At 31.9% G+C, this 24,288-nt stretch overlaps 1 protein-coding gene across 1 annotated transcript in view; it reads right to left on the minus strand.

The window, feature by feature from the left end:
- The window catches only part of LOC113402611 (cell adhesion molecule Dscam2-like), a 46,272-nt gene continuing 21,984 nt past the window's right edge, over positions 1–24,288 (minus strand). Inside the window, exons 8-34 of the mRNA XM_064215884.1 lie at positions 24,013–24,232; positions 23,611–23,758; positions 23,375–23,541; positions 23,212–23,302; positions 22,951–23,129; positions 22,693–22,838; positions 22,477–22,612; positions 22,240–22,359; positions 21,853–22,038; positions 21,592–21,736; positions 19,611–19,768; positions 19,042–19,279; positions 15,984–16,123; positions 15,278–15,348; positions 13,403–13,646; positions 11,498–11,679; positions 11,175–11,298; positions 10,882–11,011; positions 9,650–9,831; positions 9,175–9,351; positions 8,861–9,090; positions 8,473–8,785; positions 7,844–8,072; positions 2,664–2,770; positions 2,084–2,230; positions 1,074–1,145; positions 1–144 (exon numbers count right to left, since the gene is read on the minus strand). Coding sequence (XP_064071954.1) covers positions 119–144; positions 1,074–1,145; positions 2,084–2,230; positions 2,664–2,770; positions 7,844–8,072; positions 8,473–8,785; positions 8,861–9,090; positions 9,175–9,351; positions 9,650–9,831; positions 10,882–11,011; positions 11,175–11,298; positions 11,498–11,679; positions 13,403–13,646; positions 15,278–15,348; positions 15,984–16,123; positions 19,042–19,279; positions 19,611–19,768; positions 21,592–21,736; positions 21,853–22,038; positions 22,240–22,359; positions 22,477–22,612; positions 22,693–22,838; positions 22,951–23,129; positions 23,212–23,302; positions 23,375–23,541; positions 23,611–23,758; positions 24,013–24,232 — 4,308 coding nt within the window. The 3' untranslated portion in view covers positions 1–118. The remainder of the gene's footprint in view (positions 145–1,073; positions 1,146–2,083; positions 2,231–2,663; positions 2,771–7,843; positions 8,073–8,472; positions 8,786–8,860; positions 9,091–9,174; positions 9,352–9,649; positions 9,832–10,881; positions 11,012–11,174; positions 11,299–11,497; positions 11,680–13,402; positions 13,647–15,277; positions 15,349–15,983; positions 16,124–19,041; positions 19,280–19,610; positions 19,769–21,591; positions 21,737–21,852; positions 22,039–22,239; positions 22,360–22,476; positions 22,613–22,692; positions 22,839–22,950; positions 23,130–23,211; positions 23,303–23,374; positions 23,542–23,610; positions 23,759–24,012; positions 24,233–24,288) is intronic.

The following is a 24,288-nucleotide window of genomic DNA, read 5'->3' on the forward strand; positions in this document are numbered from 1 at the left end:
TGATAATATAAATAGACAATATTATTGTAAAAATTTTTGTATACATATTAACATGTATAACGGAATTTTCTAATTATGTTGACTAGATATTTTTCACTAAATATTTTGGCAGTGTACTTCAACTTCCCGAGTCTTGTGAGCAACCTGCGAACAAACAAACAAACGAACTTATTTAAAAAGGTCTTTACGAAACCATATCTCATATATAAATTGAGTCTTTTCCTTATTAGAAATAACTGGTATGTTTCTTTAATGATAAACAAGAAGATTTTTTTTAATAAATAAATATTGGACAACATCACATATATTACTCTGATCCCAATGTAAGTAGCTAAAGCACTTGTGTTATGGAAATCAGAAGTAACGACGGTACCACAAACACCCAGACCCAAGACAACATAGAAAACTAATGAATGGTTTTATTTATACGAAAAATTCATACTGGAACTATTCTTAAACTGACAATTCCCTGCCAATTAAACCTACCAACGTCCAACCATCAGTTATGATTAGCATAAGATTTATTGCAAAATCGCCACAAATTCATATAACATAAATATTTTGTTTTAACATATTTAAATCATTAAATCTGATGTATTCAAGAAATTGTATGGAATGTTTAATGTAATAGGATTCTGGTAACGGATATATTAATTAACGGCCCAATACTAATTAGACTCATGCAAGGATATGGGTTCTATTTAATGAGAATAATTAAATTCTTCGAACGAAATATGAGTTAAATTTTAGTACAAAAATATTGTTAGGAATATATAAAATTATTGAAAAGTTGTAAAGTTGTCTTTGTCTAAATCTCTTTGTCTTTGAGTAGATTTTTGTCTTTTTAAAGTTGTTGTTATATGTCGCAATTAAAAAATTGTATTGGACGATGCTAGTCGTCCGCTAATCATCCGGTGAATAATAAATAATTAATAAATAAATCAATAACAAAAGCAACAGAAACAATAATAATATAAACCTAACCTACCTAACCTAAAAAAATAACCTATTTTAAAAATAATATTATTCCAAGATTTTAGTTTTGTTATAAATGTTTACATTTTAGGACTTACCGTGATCAGGGCAGTAATGTCGTCTGCGTCGACGTCTTCGTTGAGCCTCGCAAGCGTCGACGCAAGTTTCCTCTGTACAGTAATACAATATACAATTGAAACACTGTACGCCAAATCGGCAAAATAATACACATTTATAATGATAAATAAAATTAATTAAAATAAAATTTAATTTTCTTCCAAATAAAATTATCTTCTATAGGTCTTTTTTGTGTTTTAAAATATCAAAACTAAATACAGAAACGATTTTTTTATTTAAATAGTTGGTTTCAAATCTATGTATATGCAATCGGTAGTTGTCTTTGAAACTACGCTTGTTACTTTAGTATTTTTTAAAGTAAATTGACAAGTGAAATTGACCAATTAGCGCTCAAAACTGACTCGCTATGGACGAATAAATAAATTGTTTTGATTCAGCTTGTGACTAACAGTTATAAACCAATATTTTCAAAATAATGCTAACTAACCTAACAATGTCATAACAGTAATTGAAAATATTGAGCAAATCCCACTTCAGACTGACATTCCTGTTTTCCTCTGAAATTTATGATGTTGAGCTGTAGTAAATACCATATCGCTGCAGCACATACTCGGCCTAAATCTAACGTATAATTAGATATTGAAATTACATTGTACTTGACCGAACAAAATATTACCTTTAATAATGACTCTGTTGCCCAAAATATTTCCTAAATATTGTAAAGTGTAAATAAATGCCAAATATATCTACAAAAAATTGCTAAGATATATAACTACAAAGACTAACAAAGGACTCTCCTTTTTTGTTTTTGTTTTATATGATTACATTATTTTGTCGTTTGTGTTTAATTGTAACGTAGTTCTTTTACGCGGCTTACGGTAGAGAAAACTGGCAGTAATGGTTTCAAAAGTACTTAATTTATTTTATTTTGTTTGTTATTAAATACAAAAGTAACTTCTTTTCAACCTCGGGTGCCCTCGATACCTCTCGTTTTTTTATGTATCTGGAATGTTTATTGAATTCTAGTCACCGTCACAACAAGCTGGATGCGCAGGCGGCGCGGCGTCATCTTCATGGCGGGCTAGTGCGCGCAGCTGTAGCGTATAAGCGCGTGATCCCCCACCCGGCAGCGCATCGCCACCCGCGAACGTCGCGTACGGACTTATTTCGTAAACATCTATGGCAAAATTTTGAAATTAAGGTCCGGATCTACCAAAGCAGATATAGGTGGATCCACTTAGCTTCAATGGAGCTTCTTATTTACTTTGATAGTTATCGGGCCTAAAAATATAATGACATGAAATGAAGGTCAACATAATATGTTCCTTAAGTAAGAACTAAAATTTAAGAAAATTTACAATTTGTCTCTCATATCGGTGGTGATGAGAAAAATAGTGAAACATCACCATACGTTCATAACCTTTATGTGACTTGCATCCAGTTTCTGAAACGGTGATCAAAATCAATGTTATTTCAGAAACTGTAAGTTAAGATTTTAGGTTCCAATGATGTTTGTAAATGAAATACAATATTTCATTCATGAGTATATATTACTAATAGGATAATAAAACTTTCAAGTAATATACACAATTTAGTATTATTGGTATAACCTGGTGGGTCCGGCGGTAGCTTGGGAGTAGGGTGCGGGGGCGGCCTGTACGTGCCGCAGCCCGGCTTGTCGCCGCTAGTGATTACACGAGCCACTGCCCCGTCGCTCCTGTATAAAGGACGAGTGTTACCTCTATAAAAATCCTTAAAAATACGCAAGTTATCATTGCACTTTCATAAAGAAAGATAGTATCCGCAAAATAATTTGAGTGAATTCGATTGAAACGACTTTTAAGCAGGATTCGTTCTATCATAACAAAACCGTAATAGATGGTAATTTATTATTATATTCATCCAAGATTTTTCAACCGCAACAGAACATAGAATAGAATATAATTTGATTGGAGTAGTAATTGCTCGAATCATTTTTTTTTTTTTTTTTTAATCTTTATCACACAAAATTATATTAAATGTTAAACCATTACATTATAATTACGTCTTCCGTATTCATATTATTGTATTCGTATTCCGTATTCGTTCGTTTCGTATTCTTCTTGATAGAATATTCATTAGAGTATCGGCAAGAAACTAAGTAAAACGTAACTTATTTTTTTTAATTAGCAACAATTTACTTAGTAGCAAGGCTTTGTGCGTTCCCGTCTAAATATATACTACCTACTTGATCATATCCAAAAAATATCATCCACATCTTATATTGTACCGCCAAACACAAAAAAACTAAGTGTTGCTATACTTAGTTTTTTTGTGTTGCGGTTTGAGGATGAGTGAGCCAGTGCAAAAATGACATAACATCTTAGTTCCCAAGTTTGATCCATTGTATGAGGCATGATTATTGAGCGGTGGCGTTTACTTACCGCCAGTTGACCTGTTTACCAATCAGTTTAATCTTCAATAATACATAATTATAATAGTAACGCAATTTAATTATCAAATTAAGCTTAAGGCAATAATTACATACTTATATTAAGCCTTGAAGGCAATAATTACATTTCACCGACTAATTAATTATTTTAAAAATACTTTTAAGTCAAATATAAAAAAAAAAAAAAAATACTTTAGTACGAATAAAATACATAAATACATTAAGGAATCATTGAAATATACCTACGTTTATTTTAGTTTAAATGAGCGCGTTCATTACGTGTGAATCGTCGGATACGAAAACAAAGAGAACTATTAATCTATGACATCAAATAAGGTTTGTTCTTTTAAAAAGGGTCTTATTATAGTTTTGTTACTAGTATGTCCCGATGTTACAAGATAACTTATACTAGAAATACCTAAGTACATACTATTCAACCAATAAAAATATCACACGGATATATAACACACACGGCTATTTTCAATTATATTTATGGCTAAATCTAAACGTAAATATTTTCATGGTTATTATTAAAAATTCTACATCTGTTTTTATACTATATTATTTAAGCGGGCCAGTGGTCACCAGTGCGCATAGATATTGGTGACGTATCACCCTTCAAACCGGAAAACAAAAATACTAAGCGTTGTTCGAAGGCAGAATAGGTATATGATGAGTGGGTGGTGCCTACCCAGACGGAACTTAAATTATGATGCCATTTATTGTAGACTTAATTTTTCTTTTTTTTTTTGCTTCAATAAATGATTTCGCTTTTATATTGTGAGACATAATCTTTATTTGTGTTTGACGTAACGACGAGTGAAGTATAGCTTTCGTGTAGAAAAATTACAAGTTTAAAAAAAAGTCTCCAAAACTGTGACATATTCAACAATATCACATTATTATTTTCGGGCCTATCACAATATCTAATGTTTTTGAAATTAATATGAAACTAAACTTATCAAACAATATAAAGTGTTCCGAAACTAAATTTATTGATTTGTGGATATTCGTGTGATAGAATTTCATCTGACATTTACACAGATGGACTGAAAAGTTTCTTCCCGACGTCTTCCTTACACCCGAACACAATAAATTAAAAAAAAACACACAAGAAGCTAAGTTTCACTATAAAAATGTACAAAAATAATGAGATATATTTCCGTTTATTTATAAATCAATAAAATTTTCGGCAGCTGATATATATTTACCCATATACATAAACATTAGTAGGTAAATAGCAAACATTCAACAACATCAACGTGAACAAAATACACGTCTACGAGTTAAGCTCGATGCGCAACCTACATCCATCACACGTGTTTATACTCCGAACACCGTACTAACGAAACTATAATGCATCCATTTTACGACATCATATTGTAATAAAACATTTATAGCCTTGTTTGTTGAAATACTATTTTGTCGCGTAATATTTCTTTATGTGTAATAAAATCTACGTTTATTGTAATAGAAGGAACCACGGTACTTTAATTGTGTAAGTAAGAATTTGTCTGAAGCATGTAGTGCAATTCATATATATTGCACAAAGCACTTTATTCGTTAGTTATTAAGGTACATATTTCCTCAAACGCAATATCTTTCAATGCCCTTTTGAATTTGTAACTTACTTCTCTACAATAAAATTATTAAGCAACATAGTTTTTCTTTATTTGTTATATAATGATCGACTACATATTAAGACATTTATATACAAAAAGAGAAAATATATTTAAATAAACTTGTCAATAAAAATCTTTGTCACTTGGGCCAGAAGATATGATATTAAGTTGATCACAAAGAAGTATCTTGCGTCAGCAACTTACATTCAAAATGTCCTTTTATCGCTCTGTTCTTTTCATACTGATTTTACATGATTCAAGTATTGTTGAATTTGATTTTTTTGTTTTAGATATATATATACTCTTATTCCATAAAAGAATAACCATAATCTCTATTTAACATATTTAACCACCTGATTAACTCCGCAGCATAATCTCATTTTCTTTTTAAAATGTATTTTATTATGTTTGTCGAAATGATGAACTTAATTTAAATGACGATTTCAGTCAACACACCTTTTTGAATGCCGTTGATAGAACATTTGAACTAACCACTTAATATTCTCGTAATTCTAAGCTTAGAATACGGAATAGTATTGACTTTAACATATAATTGTTTGGTTACGAGAATGTGCATGAAACCGTAAATCCAAACCGTGTCTAAAATAATATGATTACATATGTGAGATAGTAAAAGGAATCAAGTATTTGCAAAAATCTTATGATGATTTTGATGGCTCACCTGATGGAAAGTGACTACCACCGCCCATGAACATCTGCAACACCGGGGGGCTTGCAGATGCATTGCCGCGCTTTTGAGGAAGGAGTACGCTCTTTTCTTGAAGGTTCCCAAGTCATATTGTAATCTAAGAATAATTTTCACAACTATTCGAGCAATTTTAGGCTCAATGAGCATTTTTTAGGAACAATGACACGATTTGTTTAATTATCCTACGACATCTATGATCGGTAAATTTTCTATCGTCATAACGAATAAAAATAAATTATATAAGGCTCCAGATCCGGTAAATAAAATACAAAGATATGATATCTGGTATAAAATTTTTCATTGATCGTCATCATCACGTTCATACGAGATTTATACATTCAAGTAAATCTATAAATTAATTTATAATGCGATAGTAACTGAACGAAAGTTTATGAAATTTGGTATGAAATATGCTTGAACCCCAAGGACATAGGCTACTTTTTTATACCTAAAACATAACGACCAATCCCTAGAAGGAGAGTAAAGTCGTGAGCGATAACTAGTATTATAATAAATTAGTTAAATAATCTTTGAGACGATGGTAACCTGTTGAGCTTCCTACATCAACTTGAAACACCCACAGAAAACGATGGTTCAATCTCAGTGTGATATCGAACATTGACTGTTACAATTATAACACTAAGGACTTAATTTTAATAATGATTATATATAAAAAGTACATTTAAGGGATACCAGTATTAAAATAGCGTGTTATTGTAAGTCCAACAATTAACGAATTACACACGTGAGATCTTGCATACAAGAATTGAACAAACCCCTACCATCGGTTACCAAACTGATTATATTACGTTCAAACACTTTTAAGTATTCAATTGACTACAATACAACCCGACTTAGGTTAAATAATATACGTGTTTCAAGAGATTGTAACGTAGATTCAGCTTTACATATCTAACAATAGAAGCAGATTTAATACATACAAGGCTTCGATATGTTTTAAAGCAATAAGGAATATTAAATTTAATTTTTTAACTTCAGCTAAATTTTACACCTGAAGACTGAATAATATGATTATTCGACACAATAATAATTCCTTTATATTTATCTATATATATATTAATAATAATTATTATAATATAATAGTAAATATAACATTATATTTGCTTAGATTTCCTCTATTTTATTTTAATTATAAATATGAAATTATAAACATAAAAACATGAAGCAGCTTATACAACTTTTTTTTAACACGTGTTTATATGTTCAAATTTACGTTCACGTAGTTTAAATTAAAAACTATAATAAAAACTAACTATATAATTAGCCTCCCACTGCATAAAACTATCGCACACCGCAGGTTGCATATGTGTAAATGGAGGGTTAAATATAAATCAACACCACTACATGTATTAAACCTACAGAGTTCTTGTTTAAAATAAGTGCACTTTGTAGTAGGAATGAAGTTCACCTTTTTAAATTCATAAATAAAAATGTTAGATATATTTAAATTGACAAATCGTACTAAAACTTATATAACGAACGTGTGTCGCGCAAAGATGTTATGCCAATTAGCGCATATTGTATACATTTATTACATAATCAGCCTGTAAATTTCCCACTGCTGGGCTAAGGCCTCCTCTCCCGTTGAGAAGGTATGGAGCATATTCCACCACGCTGCTCCAATGCGGGTTGGTGGAATACACATGTGGCAGAATTTCGTTGAAATTAGACACATGCAGGTTTCCTCACGATGTTTTCCTTCACCGCCGAGCACGAGATGAATTATAAACAAATTAAGCACATGTAAATTCAGTGGTGCCTGCCTGGGTTTGAACCCGAAATCATCGGTTAAGATGCACGCGTTCTAACCACTGGGCCACCTCGGCTCATTTATTAAACCTTTAAGTTTACTTAAAAAAATTGAAACCACTTATTGTCAAAATAATTATGCCATATATCGCAGATTCGAGTATCACTTTCGAACATCCATTCAACTTTACTAACAGCTAAACTATAAAAAAAAGTTAAAAAAAAAGAGTGAACGCATAAATAAATCTTGATCCTTACCTTTTCCGCCTCAATAGTATAGCCAATATTGTCAATGCAGCAAGAGATAGCGCTGCACACAAAGCTAACAGCAGCGCTAGTTCCCCGGCAGTTGCGGGAAAGGGAGCGTCAACTTCCTCTGCGTAACTTCCCTCAGCCGGCGTCGTTGTAAACTCGTATACCTCACGAGTCCAACCAGCCTCGTTAGATGCTCGCGCCGCTACACGATATCTTGAACCTGGGTTTATACCTGTGTAAAAATAACATACATTATAAGAATCCTAAGGATATATAAATTAGGTAGTAAATACTGATTAATTTTTCAATCTTAAATTTGAGTATGGACCTAAAAATGAGAGTAAAAACAATGTAAACAATATGAATATTATTTTGAGCATAGCCTTGCAATGATCGTTTGATCTGAGTTTTAAACGTGCTTTCTGAAGCAATACCGTAAAGGACTATACGTAATTTGACGTCTCAGCTTTATTCGACGGTTCTAAAAAAATTACACGATGTATATATTATTACGCTTATCTTTACCTAATATTTTAAACGATTTGTTAATTAATAAGAAATAATAAATAATAAAAAAGTACAATAAATAAAGTATCAGTAGATGATATTCTAAATAATATTAGAGCACTTACCACCTAAAATAACCTCCCCTCCAACCGGCACATCTCTTGCACCAGCGACCCCAGAGCCAGCCCATTCTAATTTCAAAGCCACGGGCCCACAACCACCATCAGACCACATGCTTGTATCGAATCTTGCATGTGTGGCATTTGCTCTTATCCATCGTGTATCTGGTGGTGCTGTGGGTGGACCCCCAGACGTTCTGATAGATATTTCAGCGCCTGGAGCACCGCCAGCTGAACCATAGGCTCTATATGCTGAACCACAGCGGAGTCCTGTTAGAGTTACTGGACCAGGGCTTGCTGATTGTATTCGCCATTCGCCCTTAAAATATTTCTTGCATTATTTTTTTTATCATAATCCTTGAAACTATTTTTTATCTTAAAATGCAAATCTCACCTCTGGTGCAGCAAGCCTCCAATGTAAAGTATACGCTTTTGGTAGTGCGTGACCTTGAGCTCTGGGAGCAGGTCGAAGTTCTAATTCCAGTTCTCTCGACCGCGCTTCTAATAGAGTTAACCCAGGAGGTGTCGGTGGTCGCAGTACGTAAACTCGCCATGTTACAGAATCTGAACCATGGGGATTTTCAGCCACACAAGTATAATTATCAGCATGTGACAATTCTAAATCTATGAACAAAAGATATAGTCAAAACTTTTATTTAAAATATGATTTCAAAATATATTATTAAATTAAAACATATCAAAACTAACTTCGTATTAAAAGAGCATCTCCATCCAAATGGAAAGGTGCTCGAGGGTGTAAAGGACTTCCACCTCGAAGCCAACGCTTAGCTGGTGGGGGAACACCTCCGACAACACATCGGAGTGATAATGACCCACCAGCGGCACCTACGGCGACGCCGCCGAATGAGGAAATACGAGCCGGTGCTGGTAAAGATTAAAACTAAATAAATATAGAGAGTTGTGAGAAATAAGAAAATTACATCTTGTTATTTGTTTATATATTGTTATTATTTGTGGATCAAATCTAACTAAACTTTATATTGGTAACACCCACCCGAATGAATACACATTTTTAATGGCGGCGATAATTCAATCTTAACTTAACTTTCAAATCTGTTCAACAATCGCCCTTAAGCTAAAATGTATTATATAATTTTACTTATACAACAACAGCAAAATGAAAAAATACAAGAATATTGTCGAATATTTATCTTTAACTCACCAAGTGCACTTGTCTGACAAGCTATAACAGAAGACGGCGGTCCCTCTCCAATAACAGTAGCAGCTCTAACCCAAGCCTCATAAGTTCTCCCTGCTCGAAGACCACGTAATGGCTTCATGCATTCAACCGTACCTTCGCCATCAGTGCAGGCGTTGACTCGAGTAATATTCGCTTCTTGAGACCTAGAAAAATTTCACTTATATATCCTGATTTAGACTTTTATATTTGATTATTAAGTAGCATCCGCCCACGACTTTGCTTGCTTATTTCAAGTCGCAGCTGTTAGTGTTTTCAGTACCTGACAAAGTGTTTGAAAATTTTATTGTATTTTATTGTAACAAATAAATAAAAAAATAAACAGTTTCACTTTTGTACTCATACTGTAAGTTGAGATTTAAAGTTGGACAAATGTAAAACAGTATTTTATATTTCATTTCATTCAAATATTTATAACCAGTTGAGTAAAGGTTCAATAAATTAAGAAAAATATGAAAGTCCATAGGAAGAGTTCCTCTAACATTTATTTCATTCAAAGATTATGACAACAAAACGACGGATCTCATGAATAAGGTATTGTTTGAACTGGAAGTGCATTGTAAACAAGCGTAGTTGATTTTAATTATTTCCTTACACTGAAGATTTAAATAGGTCACTTTAATAAGGTTATTTTAATTACCACAGTATATGAACAAAACTCTTAAACTTAATTTTAATATAACAACTATGTAAATAAGAAATCAATGATGACGTGAGATGTTTATGGAATCATAAAAGCATCAATAAGAACATTTCTGATATTATATCGGAATAACAATCGAATAAAAAATTACTCTGTTTAATAGGTCTACCATAATGTTTTTATTTAAATTTTTAATACGAATTACGAAGGCTGATATCAGAATCGTTCTTGAAACATGGTTTTGAACAAGCGCGATGTTTTTCTTTGCAAATTCAAATGTCCAAATAAATGTTTATCATTTTAATTTAATTATAACACTATTGTAAAAAATAAAGAGTTTTAGATTAATTCATAATATATGAATAAATTTGTAAGTATTTATCAGAATCTTTTTGTAATTTTGAAAGTTATTTATAATAAAAATATATAAATCTGCGGCATCATATTTTTTTTAATTTATTTTTAGTTAATATAATATACATGTTCAACCTTTTCTCCAAAAATGTTATTCTATGCCACTCACTAAATTGTAGACCAAGAAAAAGGAACATACCCAGATAAATCTTTAACGTAAAGTGAATAATGAGTCAGCCTCCCATTAGGCTCTAGAGGCGGCAGCCAGGACGCTCTCAGCGAGCGCTCACTGAGGGCGATCAGTTTCATGCCGCCCGGAGCACTCGGAACTACAACATCATTCGTATCAATTACCGTCTTAGTAATAAATTCAAACGAATTCATTACTAAAAATAATTAGATGTAGTAAGTTTAAGTAAAAAAATTTTAATAGTATATTATAATTTTACTTAAATATAAACTAAAAGTTTTAATTCAATGAAAGATACGAACCATCTTCGTCTGTTTTGCAAACTTGGGGTGCAGATAATGGACCATCTCCGGCAGCGTTGTGAGCTCTTACTCTAATTTCATACTCAGCGTAAGACGTTAAACGAGATACTGTTGCTTCTTCACCCTATCATCAAAGACCATAAGCATTTTGTATAAAATAATTTAATAATCTTATACTTTACTCATATAAAACTTTACGACGGTTAAATGTTTTACGGTCAATATCAAAAAGCGCTTTATACATTTTCTTAGAACATTTATAAGCTTCTAGTATATTTTCTTAAATTGCTCATTTAACATTTATTATTAAAAATGAGACTTACTTGTACTCTCAAATGTGCATCTTGTGTTGGTTGTAAGGGATCGGAATCTCGTCTCGTATATTGTAATGTGTAGTGGGTTATTTGTCCCCCTCTTGCGTCCGGGGTGGGGGGCCGCCATGAAACGCGAAGTGAAGTGGAACTACTTGAGGTGCAAGAAAGATCTTCTGGACCTCCAGTTGGTGCTAGTAAAAATAATTATGTTCCAGGTAATACTTCTTTAATTGTACAATTTAAAGGTAAACACTTATTGTAACCATTTAACAGGTCTTTAGGACACTATACTAAATATATGTATAATCAACTAAAAACAAAGAATAAAAACACTGGCAAAACACTCAACTATTACCTTTAGAGAACTAGCCAAACATAAGTAAGGTAATTTATACAGCTAACAAATCGTCTCTTTTATCTAATTACTATTATACAATTTATTAAACACATAAATATCACATTCCTTATATGGCTTCCTTAACATTCAAATATAAAACTAACAAATGTTTGTTCATTGTTTTTGAAAATGCTATTGTTGTAAAGATAAATAAAAGAGTTGAAAAAAATCTTTTAGCAACTTTCTAATTTTGAACGCATTATTTTGGACGAGTTCATTTACATGAGAAATTCATAGCAAGTCTTTTATTCAAAATCCGTATAAAAGAGCTAAGAAGGTCGGTGCTAACATTGCTTGCTTACTGCTTTTAGTGTAGAAGAGAATTGTACATTACACAATTATTAAATGGTACATTTCGTAAGCTCCGTTTAAATTTAGACTACTAAAGCTCGAAGTGTTTGAAGGTTGAATATTTTAGAAGGTAATTTTTAAAATAGATGATTTTTAAAATGGAATGGAATGTATGTTCAGGTTTTTTGCGGGAGAAGTTTTTTTTTTAATTTCAAGTAAAGTTAATTGAAAGATATTTTCATAATGATAAAACTAATAAATCAATTTTAAATAACAACGTTAACGCAATGTTTCGTATGATCTTGACTCCTTTTTCAGTATGTTTATATTTGTATGTAGTTTAATAACTTCACAGTATTGTGTTAAGGTACAGTTTCAATTAAATGCAGTTTTAGACTTAAGACATTACGAAATTGTTCCTTCTCGGGTTGCATAAATATTTGTTCCAGTGTTTAGACTATGATACCGCTTTTATATTTTTACACTAAGTCAAGGACATTAATCAAATTGGTTCATTATGTTTTTAGCATATTATAAGTATGTAGAAGAGATACAGTCAAATGGGACTTCAACAACTAGCGTTAATAATAAAACAGCAATAATAGTCATGCGAGAATTTTAGACAACTGGTTCCCAAATAAAATAGCAATAAAATGTCAGATAAAATCGCATAAAAGTGCTATCAATTTGTTCCGATCCGTTTGACCTGGATCGGAAAGGCCACGGTTCAATTAAGCCATTTTGCATTTTGATGGGAAAATTTACGATGGCCGCTTTGGTGTGGCAGCGTGAATATATTCATGTAGCTACGACAAAACTTATGAGTGCCTGTACAACTTCGCCTTTATTGGACTTCTAAAGTACATACTCGTTCTTTATATTTACATATTCAAATGAATCTTGTCTCCTAGGGGCTTTTTTTCGCATTCCCGTTGAAAGTTTTTTTTGTAACTTTTTTTGGGACAAATCTCGAAATGCTCCACTAATGTATTAACATGTTTCTGGTGAATTATAAAATAGGTATATCACATGTTCTTTTACAAGCTTTTTGTAATGATACTTCCTGGAGCTTAATGTTGTTAAAATTTCAAGGTCGGATGGATTTCGTACAGATTTTCGGTTCATGAGATATTAAAAAGTTATGACTCTCTCTTTTAATAATTGTGCAAAATCTATCACATTTCCAAAATAAAATATAAATAATTTTATTACTAATATCAACTCACGTGATTCCAACGTATGACGATAATGGGGCGGTGACAGTGGTCCAGTGCCGGCTGCATTATACGTTCTCACTGTAACACCATATCTGGTCGCTGCTTTTAAGCCCCTAAGTGTCGTAGTAGTGGCATCTGCACTTGCACCGCTCTCTGATCCCGTGTCGATTGTGCTCTTCCCCTCTTCAGATGCTTCCCACCACCGGATTGTGTAACCTAGCAGAGTTCCATGCCAAGTTTCCCGTGGTGGAGCCTAGATGGAAAAACAAAATAATACTATGATATCTTTGAGCTTTTCGAACGAATGTATCAATATTTATTTAATAATATAGACATATAAATATTTATAAAGACGTATAGATATAATCTAAATATAATTTAATCATTTTAATGGCATTGTTTAAATACAATGTCAACAAACAATATCTATTACGATAAACATATGACTATTGTTTTTCATTATTTTTAATCTATACTAATATTATAAATTATGTCTGTCTGTCTGTCGCTCTTTCACTGCCACACCAATGAACCGAATTTGATAAAATTTGATATGAAGCAAACTTGAACAGCAAGGAAGGACATAGGCTACGTTTTTTGCCTAACACATAACAACCAAACCCTACAAGGCGAGCGAAGCCGCGGGCGACAACTAGTTCAATTATATATTTATCTATTAGATTACAATAAAAATCAATCCAATAAAAAGTTTGTAAACAGTAAAGAATTTCCAACGAAATTAGTGAATATATTCGCTTTAAAACAAATTCGTAAACTCTGTAACAAATGAAGAGAAAACCCGTCGTATTCAAAAGTAAATCCGCATAGTCACTTTAAAACTTAAGAGCCAACACCGCTATATCTCGATAAAAACTGTATATTTTTTAAACAAACTTTCAAAAACTATTTTAATTAAAACTAAAAACTCTTCAACGAAAGTTGAGAAATAAAGAATTTAAAAAAATATTCTACATTTATATTCAGTTCGCAAACAGTAAAGGATTTCAGTTCTTTTTAAATTTATATTGTACACAGTGTTGCCCGCGGATATCCTTATTTAGATATTAAGAACAATAGAATAGCAAGTGTTGCAACCTCCTAAATAAATATTTAAAAAAATAAATTGCTGTTGTAAATTATGTAGATTAAATGTTTTTTTTTATTTAATATAGTGGATTTTGATTTTTTGGCTGGAATATTTCTTTCTCTCTTTTAAAGACTTTACGTGAACATTCACATTTTTAATGATAGCATAAAAATAGATACCCAAAAAAATCATAATTCAAAACGTAATCGATACTAAAAACGGATACTTTTTTCTTTTATCGATATAAAAAAATTGTACATTTCCCTACTCTAAAAGTAAATGAAATCGACGCCACTTTAAAATTCTCTTTAAAAACGAGGTTAATGTAAACAGGTTTTCTTTTCTTAAACTATTTATTTTAAAAGCAATTCTGCTAAACTACCCACACTACAGAATATTATCTTTACAAACTTCTAGAAATTACTCTTGAAATTGACTTATAATCCATTTTTTAACTTTTATTTTTCATTTTATTTAAAAATCCTGTCTAATTAAATGAATAAAAAGGAGCGCCATAATAAAATACTTCATAGTCTAAATAATTTTGTCTTTGGTTTTAAAATCATTTTTCCTACATAATTCTGTCAACATATCGGAAAAACTACTGAGTCTAGAAAACTAAAATTTGGAACATACGCTTATTTATAACGCGAGATAATCAGGAATACAATATTTTTTGGAAATTTCAACCTTAATGAGATAAATGGGACTAATAACTTCGTATAAATTTTAACCGTATGAAGTCGGGATGGGAGACTAGTTCTAGACATAGCACTGCCTTCATTATGTGGTCTTACCTGCCAAGTAACTTGAAGCTCCCGAGCTCTGAGTGCTCGTACTGTGATGTCACGTGGAACACCTCCGGGCGCTTGTGTGTATAAAATTAATGTAAACCTAGTACTTATGATCAATCAACTAGAGTGACTTATTAACTATTTTTCAAAGATTTTTTTTCTTTTTAATTACTAAGCGGACTGTAAAAAGCGCCAATTAGTGGTAAGTGGTCACTACCTACCAACAGGTTATTTAGTGAATTTTAGTCATCTCTTACAACGTCAATACACCACCAACCTTGGGAACTAAGATGTTGTCCCACGTGCCTATAGTTACCCTGGCTAACTCACAACAAAACACTCCAAACATTTCAAATCGGAAAACAATAATACAGAGTATTGCTGTTTCGCGGTAGAATTTGTGGGTGATAGCTACCCAAACAAACTTGCACAAAACCGTACAACTGTACAAGTGAAATGCTAATCTATTTGGTATATTTGATTTAATTAGAACAATTTGATACCTGTTTTGGTTCCGTGATTAACTTATTTTATTGTTATATTTAAGGTGTATTTAAATTTTATATAAAAAACAATGTTAACTTACAAAAATATATGATATTTTTTAAATTATCGAATCTCTTATATTAACTATATTTTTAAGTGTCCTAATAATAAATCTCTTTAATAGATTTATTTAGTTAAGTTTTAACCGTGACAGTAGCCTTACCTTCTTCCCGCGTTGTGAAATGCAAAGGGGACGTGTAAGCTGAAGCTCCAACGTCATTGAATGCTGCTAATCTGAGCACGTATCGGGTATCTGGAGACAGGCCCGTTACTGACGCACCAGCTCTACTTGGTCCTTCAGTGCTACGGAGACATTATTTCAGTTGCAAATTTAATCATTCAATCAAAGAATAAGCGAAACAAAAAATATACACATTTATAAGCACACAATAAGCACATTTTTCATTATCAGACAGGATTAAATTGAATGTACGTAAAAATCTACATTCCAAACTCCGGTACATTTTAACAAAAACCTTAAAAAACTCAGTTCAGTAAAGTTTTCTATACTGATTATTGTAAGTATTTTCAATATATCGAACATTATATTAAATATTCAAAGACCATATTTTTATGAATACGCAAAATACATATTAAAAAAAACGTCATAACAATATGATAGTCACTCATTTTCATTGTATCGAGCAACTACAGATATTAATTATAATATTAAAGAGACTAATAATGACTTATTACTGAGCAATCTTGGCCTCTAAAGGAGACGGTATAAAGTTTATTCTGACTCGCTACTTCACGTTGAATGACACACAAGCGGCAGTTTTAATCTACTAACAAAAAGTCATCAGTGTTACATTTGTACCCGCGATATCCGTTTCGTTTATTTCAACACTATTCAAATGTACTAACTTATTTTCATAACACATTATGTGTTAACCGTCATTATGTATACAGTTGGCAGTGGGACGAAATTAAAAGAGCACTCCACATTCATGAGTCTCTACAAACTTACGCGACATGGAGCAGTTCGGAATTAGCAAGAGTGGAGTACTTTGAACGAGTTCAACCGGATGCCAAGTAAAGCTGCTAATTTGTGAGGTGAGAAATTATGAAACTACTCGATATATTTTTTACCAATTTAATAGACAACATAGATTTGCGATACTAAAACATAACTCATGGACTCATCTAAAAATAAGAAAATTATTATATTATACATAATTTTGTATAATATAATAGATATATATTTAAAAAGGCTGACTTAGATATTTTTAAAAGATCCGCCTTGTTATTTTATTTAAACGCAAAATTAAGAAACACACTAGTTCTTTATAACTAATAAAATCTTTATTTATTGTTTACTTTTTAATTCTCCTTTCCTTCCAAATAAAATAATACTAAAAAATAATAATAAATTATTTTTATTACTACTTAGTTTTATTTGATCTCTTGTAAAATGTTTTGAATCGTCATGTTACAAGATTAAATTAAAAGAAGACTTTACCACAGTAGTCACTCAAAATACATGTTATAATAAAAAATGTAATACGCCCTGTATGTAAATCAACAAATTAAAACTCCACGCTTTTCGTCTCTATATTTTCGTCTCCGTAATAAGCCTTAAATATAACTGTTTTCTTAAAATAAATGAGTTCTATATTTATTAATCGGCAAAATTAAATATAATTGGGAACTGTTATTTCAGAAAAAATATACCTTATCCCAGGTAGGATGTACTGACTTCGCGAAGTCGGAAACTTGGTTGTTAAAAGTTTTCCTTTACTTTTCGTGTCTGTGATATATAAATTTACTTTATTTTGTCAGTTACATTATATCAAAATGTATCTTATATTTATGTGAACATATGTAATACAACTTCAAGTAAGTGTATAACTCTCAGTCGGGTGTCGAAGATTGTTAACAGACCGAGCACATTTTTTTAGAATAAAAACGGTTTCAATTACGCGAAAGTTGCCATAAGACATAATACTGTCTGTATATTATTTAAACACTAAAACCTATTAAAAAAATAATTAAAGAGAACTACGAAGGCAGCAAAAAAATATAAAATCCGTTTAAAGGTTAATTCATAGAAACCCTATTTTGTAATTTATTTTAAAAATATTAGCTAGTAGAGAGCTAAAACTTATTTTTATGTATCTACGTATGCGTGGAAGATGCCTGTGTGGGGGACAATATGTAGATTCATACTAAGCATAGCATACGTATGTATTTTATTAAAATACTGGTAATGCCTACTGCGTTTTAAGGTAGGAACTAATAATTGTTTTCAACGTCTAAACGTTAAGCTTGTATGGTAAGGCTGGGATAGAACCCACACTTGTCACGTTGCAAGGCTAGCCTGTACGTAATGTGAACCAGGATTCAGTTGACGTATTACCGAATCTAATTTATGATATGATTGCTAATTTAGCTTAAATATACTCGGATGCAATTTGTCAAACAAATCAACGATGAAATTAGAGTATTAATGTATTTTCGTTTAAAATGACTATTTTTTAAAAATAATAACGTAAAATTATTTATTCCTAAAAAAATAGAGTTTGATCCTGTTATATGAATTATATAAGAACGTTAAGAGTTACGAAAAAATAAAACTCATTTATTACTATAGAAGATTTAGATAGTGCTTTAAATTTACCAGATCGTATATTGTGTTGGATGTGACGCATTGCTGTCATTGGGCTTAATATTTCATTAAGCTCCGCATCAATAATTAATTAATTAGTCATTATCTATATTAATATCAACCCACGCTGAAATCTAGAAATATATTTGTATAATGTTGAAATTACTTTAGATTGGGCAATATCATATATAATTATTTTTTTGATGGATACGAGTAACTTCTCAGTTTCTTAACGGTTCTTCTCAGTAGAATCTGTGTATATGGCGAACTTTGTAAATATTTTGTTTTAATAAAAGAAATATTTGAAATATATTTTTGAATTATTATAATCAAACACTTCACACTTCGTGATAGTAAGTAAACTTTATCCGATATATCATCAACTCGTACTTCATACAATGAATTCCTTAGCGACACTAAAGCATCGGCTTCAAATCGATCTTGATATCTCCCAAGATTATGGATTGAGTTATAATAGGTCCCAAGTTTTAGAACATTGCTGAAGTAATACTCGATGAACACAACAAACACCATTGTATAATCTACTGCTATATAAGATATACCTACATAATATTAAGTTTGCTTAAACAAAATACAGCGTTAAAATACTCACGCGACATGAAGCAAATCCGAATTGGCAAGTGTTATGTTAAGTACGTCAGGCGATTCCCACGTATCGAGCAGAGCGGGCAGCGGCGCGTTAAGCGGTGCGTTTGTTAAATCGCGAGTGAGGGGACGGTACTGCAATGAATAGTGTGACACAAACGCGCCGCGTGCTACGCGCCACGTCACGCGTGATTTACGTGACCATACTTCTGATATTCGCACTTCCTCTGGTGTGTTTGGACGTTCTGTATGTGGAATTACAATTTTTACACCAAAAATCTTTGTTTTTATAACATGTACAGGATGACATATAATTAACTTGCTTTACTGTATATTTTTTGCTATAAGTTAAGCTCTTCAAGGTTTTCCTTTTGGATTCGAACGTCACCTTCATTATTCTATCCACCTTTATTTAGCTTACACTAGCGATCATTAAAATATTGCAACTTTCAGACTAAAACTGTTAGTTGCTAAAGGGAACTTGATACTTGTTAGAGAATATATCAAAAGGTTTAAGATTAATCTGAGTGGGCTGAAATTCTACTTAATAATAGTTAAGCAAATACAATTTCTTACCTTTGACAAAAAGTCGAAACAGTAACTCATCGCTCCCGTACAAGTTCCTGGCCATACAACGATAATCGCCCGCGTGTTCGGGACCCGCATGTGATATGGTTATTTCTGACGTCATTCCCCCGTTGCCTAAATCCCTCATTTCGACACCACCTGAGCCACTACGATAAAATAGACAGATGTTAGCCAAGTTAACGATTATAGTTGACTACGTAATATTTTGCGCTTCTAGCATTAGGCCAAAACAAGTGTGAAAATTTAACCATCAAGACATCGACGTTGCTTTAGCACGTCTTCGTGTGTTTAGTTTACAAGCGTATGTATGAAATGTTGTTTTAGTTATTGTCCGACTCATGCAACGTGATCTGACAAATTGTTGTTTAATTATAATAAATAAAACTTGTATTACATATTTCGTTTAACTTCGAAATTTGGCAATAAGTACAATTGATATTTTTTTTCGACTCAATGAACGTCGTGCAATTTGAATCTTTCAAATTTTCATTTACGGAGTATTTATTTTAAACACTTTTAAAAATAAATATTTATTTAAAATTTTATAAGCCTTCGTTAATATTTTTATATGTATTTACTTTAAGCGTTGTTAATTTATTTCATTTCGCTTTTAATTTAATTTTTGGCCATGCAAACATGTATAATTTCGTTTAAATAAGAGTAGAAATTTTCTAGTAATAATTTACCTTTATAAATAAATTATTTCTACATTTATAATTAGAAGATTAAAAAAAATAAGTTAAAAGGTTTTTAACATATTACTTGGAAATCATTATTTACAGAATAAATTATTTTAATTAGTTCAGGCTTGGTAGTTTCAAACAGATAAAAGATCTGATTCAGTAAAATAAATTCTCGATAAGCAGATTAGTTACTATTTAGTTCCATAGATATTGCATTGTCATTATATATTACAATGTCTTTCTATAAAACATATATCTCGGTTTAAGCCATTAATTTAAATTTTTGTGACGTCATTAAGAAAAAATATTTTTAAAACTGTTCATAAAAGTCATATAATATGCATAATTTTATTCTAAAAAGTTTCTAAATACACTTGTATTTAGTGTGAAATCTTTTTTTGCAATCAAATTACAAGAACCTATCAATTAAAAGAGGTATTTAAATGCTAGAATAGCTATTGAAAATAAAGCGATTTAACAATATTGTACATTTTATGGTGGCGAAATATCCAATGAATTACGCAATGCACAGAAAGCTTAGAGGCGCTTGATGGGTTAACCCAAGCAATAAAATGGCTCGACAAATTTACACTACACATAAACCAGAATTCATCAGATTACTAGCGAATTAGTTCATTCCCATTCGCCTGACAGCCTCGACATATTAAGCCTCGGACTAGCATGGACTTTAATAAATAGACCCTAATAAATTTGCCGTGTTTATGTTTTACATATATTCGAATATAATTGTTAATAATATATTTAAGCATAATAAACTACTTCGCTGGTCTAGTGGCTAGTTTATAAAGTTAATGCACGACCTCAAAACAAAATCCGGATCGATAAAATTTGTTGTGTTTTCTATTAAGAAATTCTCAGATGCAGTCAGCAGAATTTGAATGATGACACCCTCGTCCCTTGGAAACCATGTATGGCATAAGAATGCCTGAACTCTATCCGATCGTATCATTAGACGATTATAGTGTGAGATTACAAAGTGGAGAGCCTTTGCGAATGGCTTCCGTGGCGGAAGTCAGTCAAAGAACATGGTCATTATTATATACTTGAATACACAATGGACGAGATTATTTATGATACATAATATAATTTTGCTATCAAATTTATTTTTAAAAACATCGCTTGGCGTTGTCAGCTTTCAATAAGCTGAACGGAATGTCGATGGTTTTGCATATATGATACATATATGTTTAATTTTGTATTTTGTTAAAAAAAAAAACATTATTATCAATTTTTTTTTACTAAAAAATTTAAAAGCATAAACTTACTGCAACGCCAGAGGTCTTGAGTCATGTGTCCAATGTACGTGTATTTCTGGTTCTCCTCGGACGGTACAAGTTAGTCGTGCCGTGGATCCTCTTACTACCCATCTAGTCTCACCCGAACCTCCTCCTCTAGAGAGTTTCGGAGGTTCTAAAGGAAAAATAAATAAACATGTGAAAATGTGATAATATATCGCTACTGATATCTCAACCAGCTATTATGGAACAGATAAAATTTTCAACGAATAAAATTTAAAAGTAATTTACCTCTTATATCTAAATAAAAAGAATGGTGCAGGAAAGAATGCTGCACACGAGCCGTACATCGGTACCATCCCTCATGTTCCGGTGTCGCGACCCGCAACCAAACGGTACCGTCAGACAGTATCGAACCTTCACTCGCATCACTAGATTCTGATTGACCCCAAAGGATATGTCGCCAATTTTCCCCTTCTGTTAGAAATAATAAATTCATGTTCTCCTTAATTTATCAAAAAATATTTTTCATAGATGCTTAATTCTATAGAAATCATGTTTTCCTAATTCATTATATATACATATGTATCTATACGCTAATACTTTTTATAAGTTATAAAATAAATCAAGGTTTAAAATATAAGAAACTTAGTAAAACAGTAAAAAAACAAAAATTACCAGAAGAAAATTCCCAAGATATTCTCGGCATCGGTTGTCCTTTAGCCGAACACGGCAACAAAACAGCTGCGCCAGCGGACACCGATGTGTTCTGAGGGCGCCACACCCATGTTGGAGGTTCTATGCGGAAAAACTGCTTTATTTATTATGCCATTCAGCTTAATCATATAAACCGTTTTCTTGAAGCCATATAACGACATGACAAGTAATCTGATGGTGTTTTCTCAAAATAAATACCTTTAACGATAAGCGATGCGCTGTGAGTCACGGTTCCAAAATCATTGGTTGCTTTACACGAATACTCTCCACTATGCATGGAATTCAAATCTTGAATAACCAATATTGTGAAGAAGTCCATATTCTTCTGTTCTACCTGATATTATACGAACAATATACAAAATTATAACGCTATTAAACTTCAAACCAAAGTAGGGGGTATCCTGTTCTTGTTACCTTTAAAGTTGATGGAATTGGTAAATTATCCTTAAGCCATGAGAATTGTATGGGCTTGTCTCCTGAAATCAAGCTACATGTAGCTTGTGTACTTCCACCCACTTCTAGTTCTTCAGGAAACTGAAATGGTGCTATTTTTGGCGGTTCTGTCAATAAAAGAAATATTTTGGTTGCTAAATTATCTCATATCTTCAAAAATTTAAATTTGGAATTATTAACGTACGGTTGAAATGAAAATACAAAGAAAAGTTCTCTTACTATGAACATCTATTCTAACAGTTCTTCGTGCCAGTTCTCCGCTTTCTGCTCTAACTTCACATGTATAACTTCCTGCTATAGAACTTCTGACTGTAGTTAATCGTAATATACCCCGTTCTTCATTCGTTTCTATGGGTGTTTCAACTAAAGAACCGTCTTCTCTACGCCAGATAACTTCTCTAATATTTAAAAAGAAAAGTTAAGTTAGTTAGTTATCCGAAATATCATAACGTGCCAATGAAAAGTGAAAAATTTACTCACTTAATAGGATACCCAGAATAAGGACAATATAAGGAGACATCTGTATCTGTTTTGACGTGTATTGGAGGCAAATATCTTATATTTGGTGCACCTAAAATTATACTTAATATTAATTCTATTACGGATTTAAATAATTTGAAAGTAAATAGGTAATAATTATTACCAAAAACATTTAATCTCGCATGATGTGCCTGAGAGCCGCCTGAATTAGTTGCGTTACAACCATATCTTCCACCTTCATCAGCGCTTCTTATTGTTATACTTAAAGTCGATACAATGGTCCCTTCTTCGCCTCCGTTTAACGTATCCGCTCTAGTATTTACGCTATATCTTTGAACAAAAGACGTTTAAATATATTTTTTTTTAAACAATTCGCTACTATAATACTATTTTACTTACTTTTCAGGGGCGGATGGCAAAGGTCTATCGTCCAAAGTCCACAAAATCCTTGGAGAAGGTATTCCAGTAGCAGCACATCTAAACGCAATAGTTTGTCCGATTCTTGTTATTGCTTCACTGAACGTTGATACCAGTCTAGGCGGTCTGTCTAAAACGCAGGTACAGGATTCACATTGTGTAAAACTAATTAACGGTTTATTATTTTACTTCCATTTATTTTGTTGTTTTATAAGAATACTTTAAATACTTATTCTAAAATAATATAATTCTTAACTAAGAATGCTATTCATTTTTAATTTTTGTTAGTTAGGTGGAATTGTTGCATAAGACATCGTATAAATTTGAACTATTTAAACATTTGAAAAAACAATTCAGAGGCATACAATATATCAAAAATATTACCAGCTATAACAAGTTCGGCACCAGCTACGGCAGAGTCCGAATGATCGTAAGCCGTGCACTGATAAAGTCCAACGTGATGTGGTCGAACTGGACCAATACCCAATTTTGGCTGAGGCGAATGTAACGGCCGGCCTTCATGCTGCCAGCTTATCGTGACCCCACCCCCTCGGCCTCCTTGAATTGAGCAGTTGAAATGACCGGTTGCTCCGGTGCCTAACATCTAAAATGTTAACCTTCTATTTGAAATATGCTCAAAGATTGACGTACGCTATTTAT

This window comes from Vanessa tameamea, chromosome 9, assembly GCF_037043105.1.
Source record: "Vanessa tameamea isolate UH-Manoa-2023 chromosome 9, ilVanTame1 primary haplotype, whole genome shotgun sequence".
Classification (NCBI taxonomy): domain Eukaryota; kingdom Metazoa; phylum Arthropoda; class Insecta; order Lepidoptera; family Nymphalidae; genus Vanessa; species Vanessa tameamea.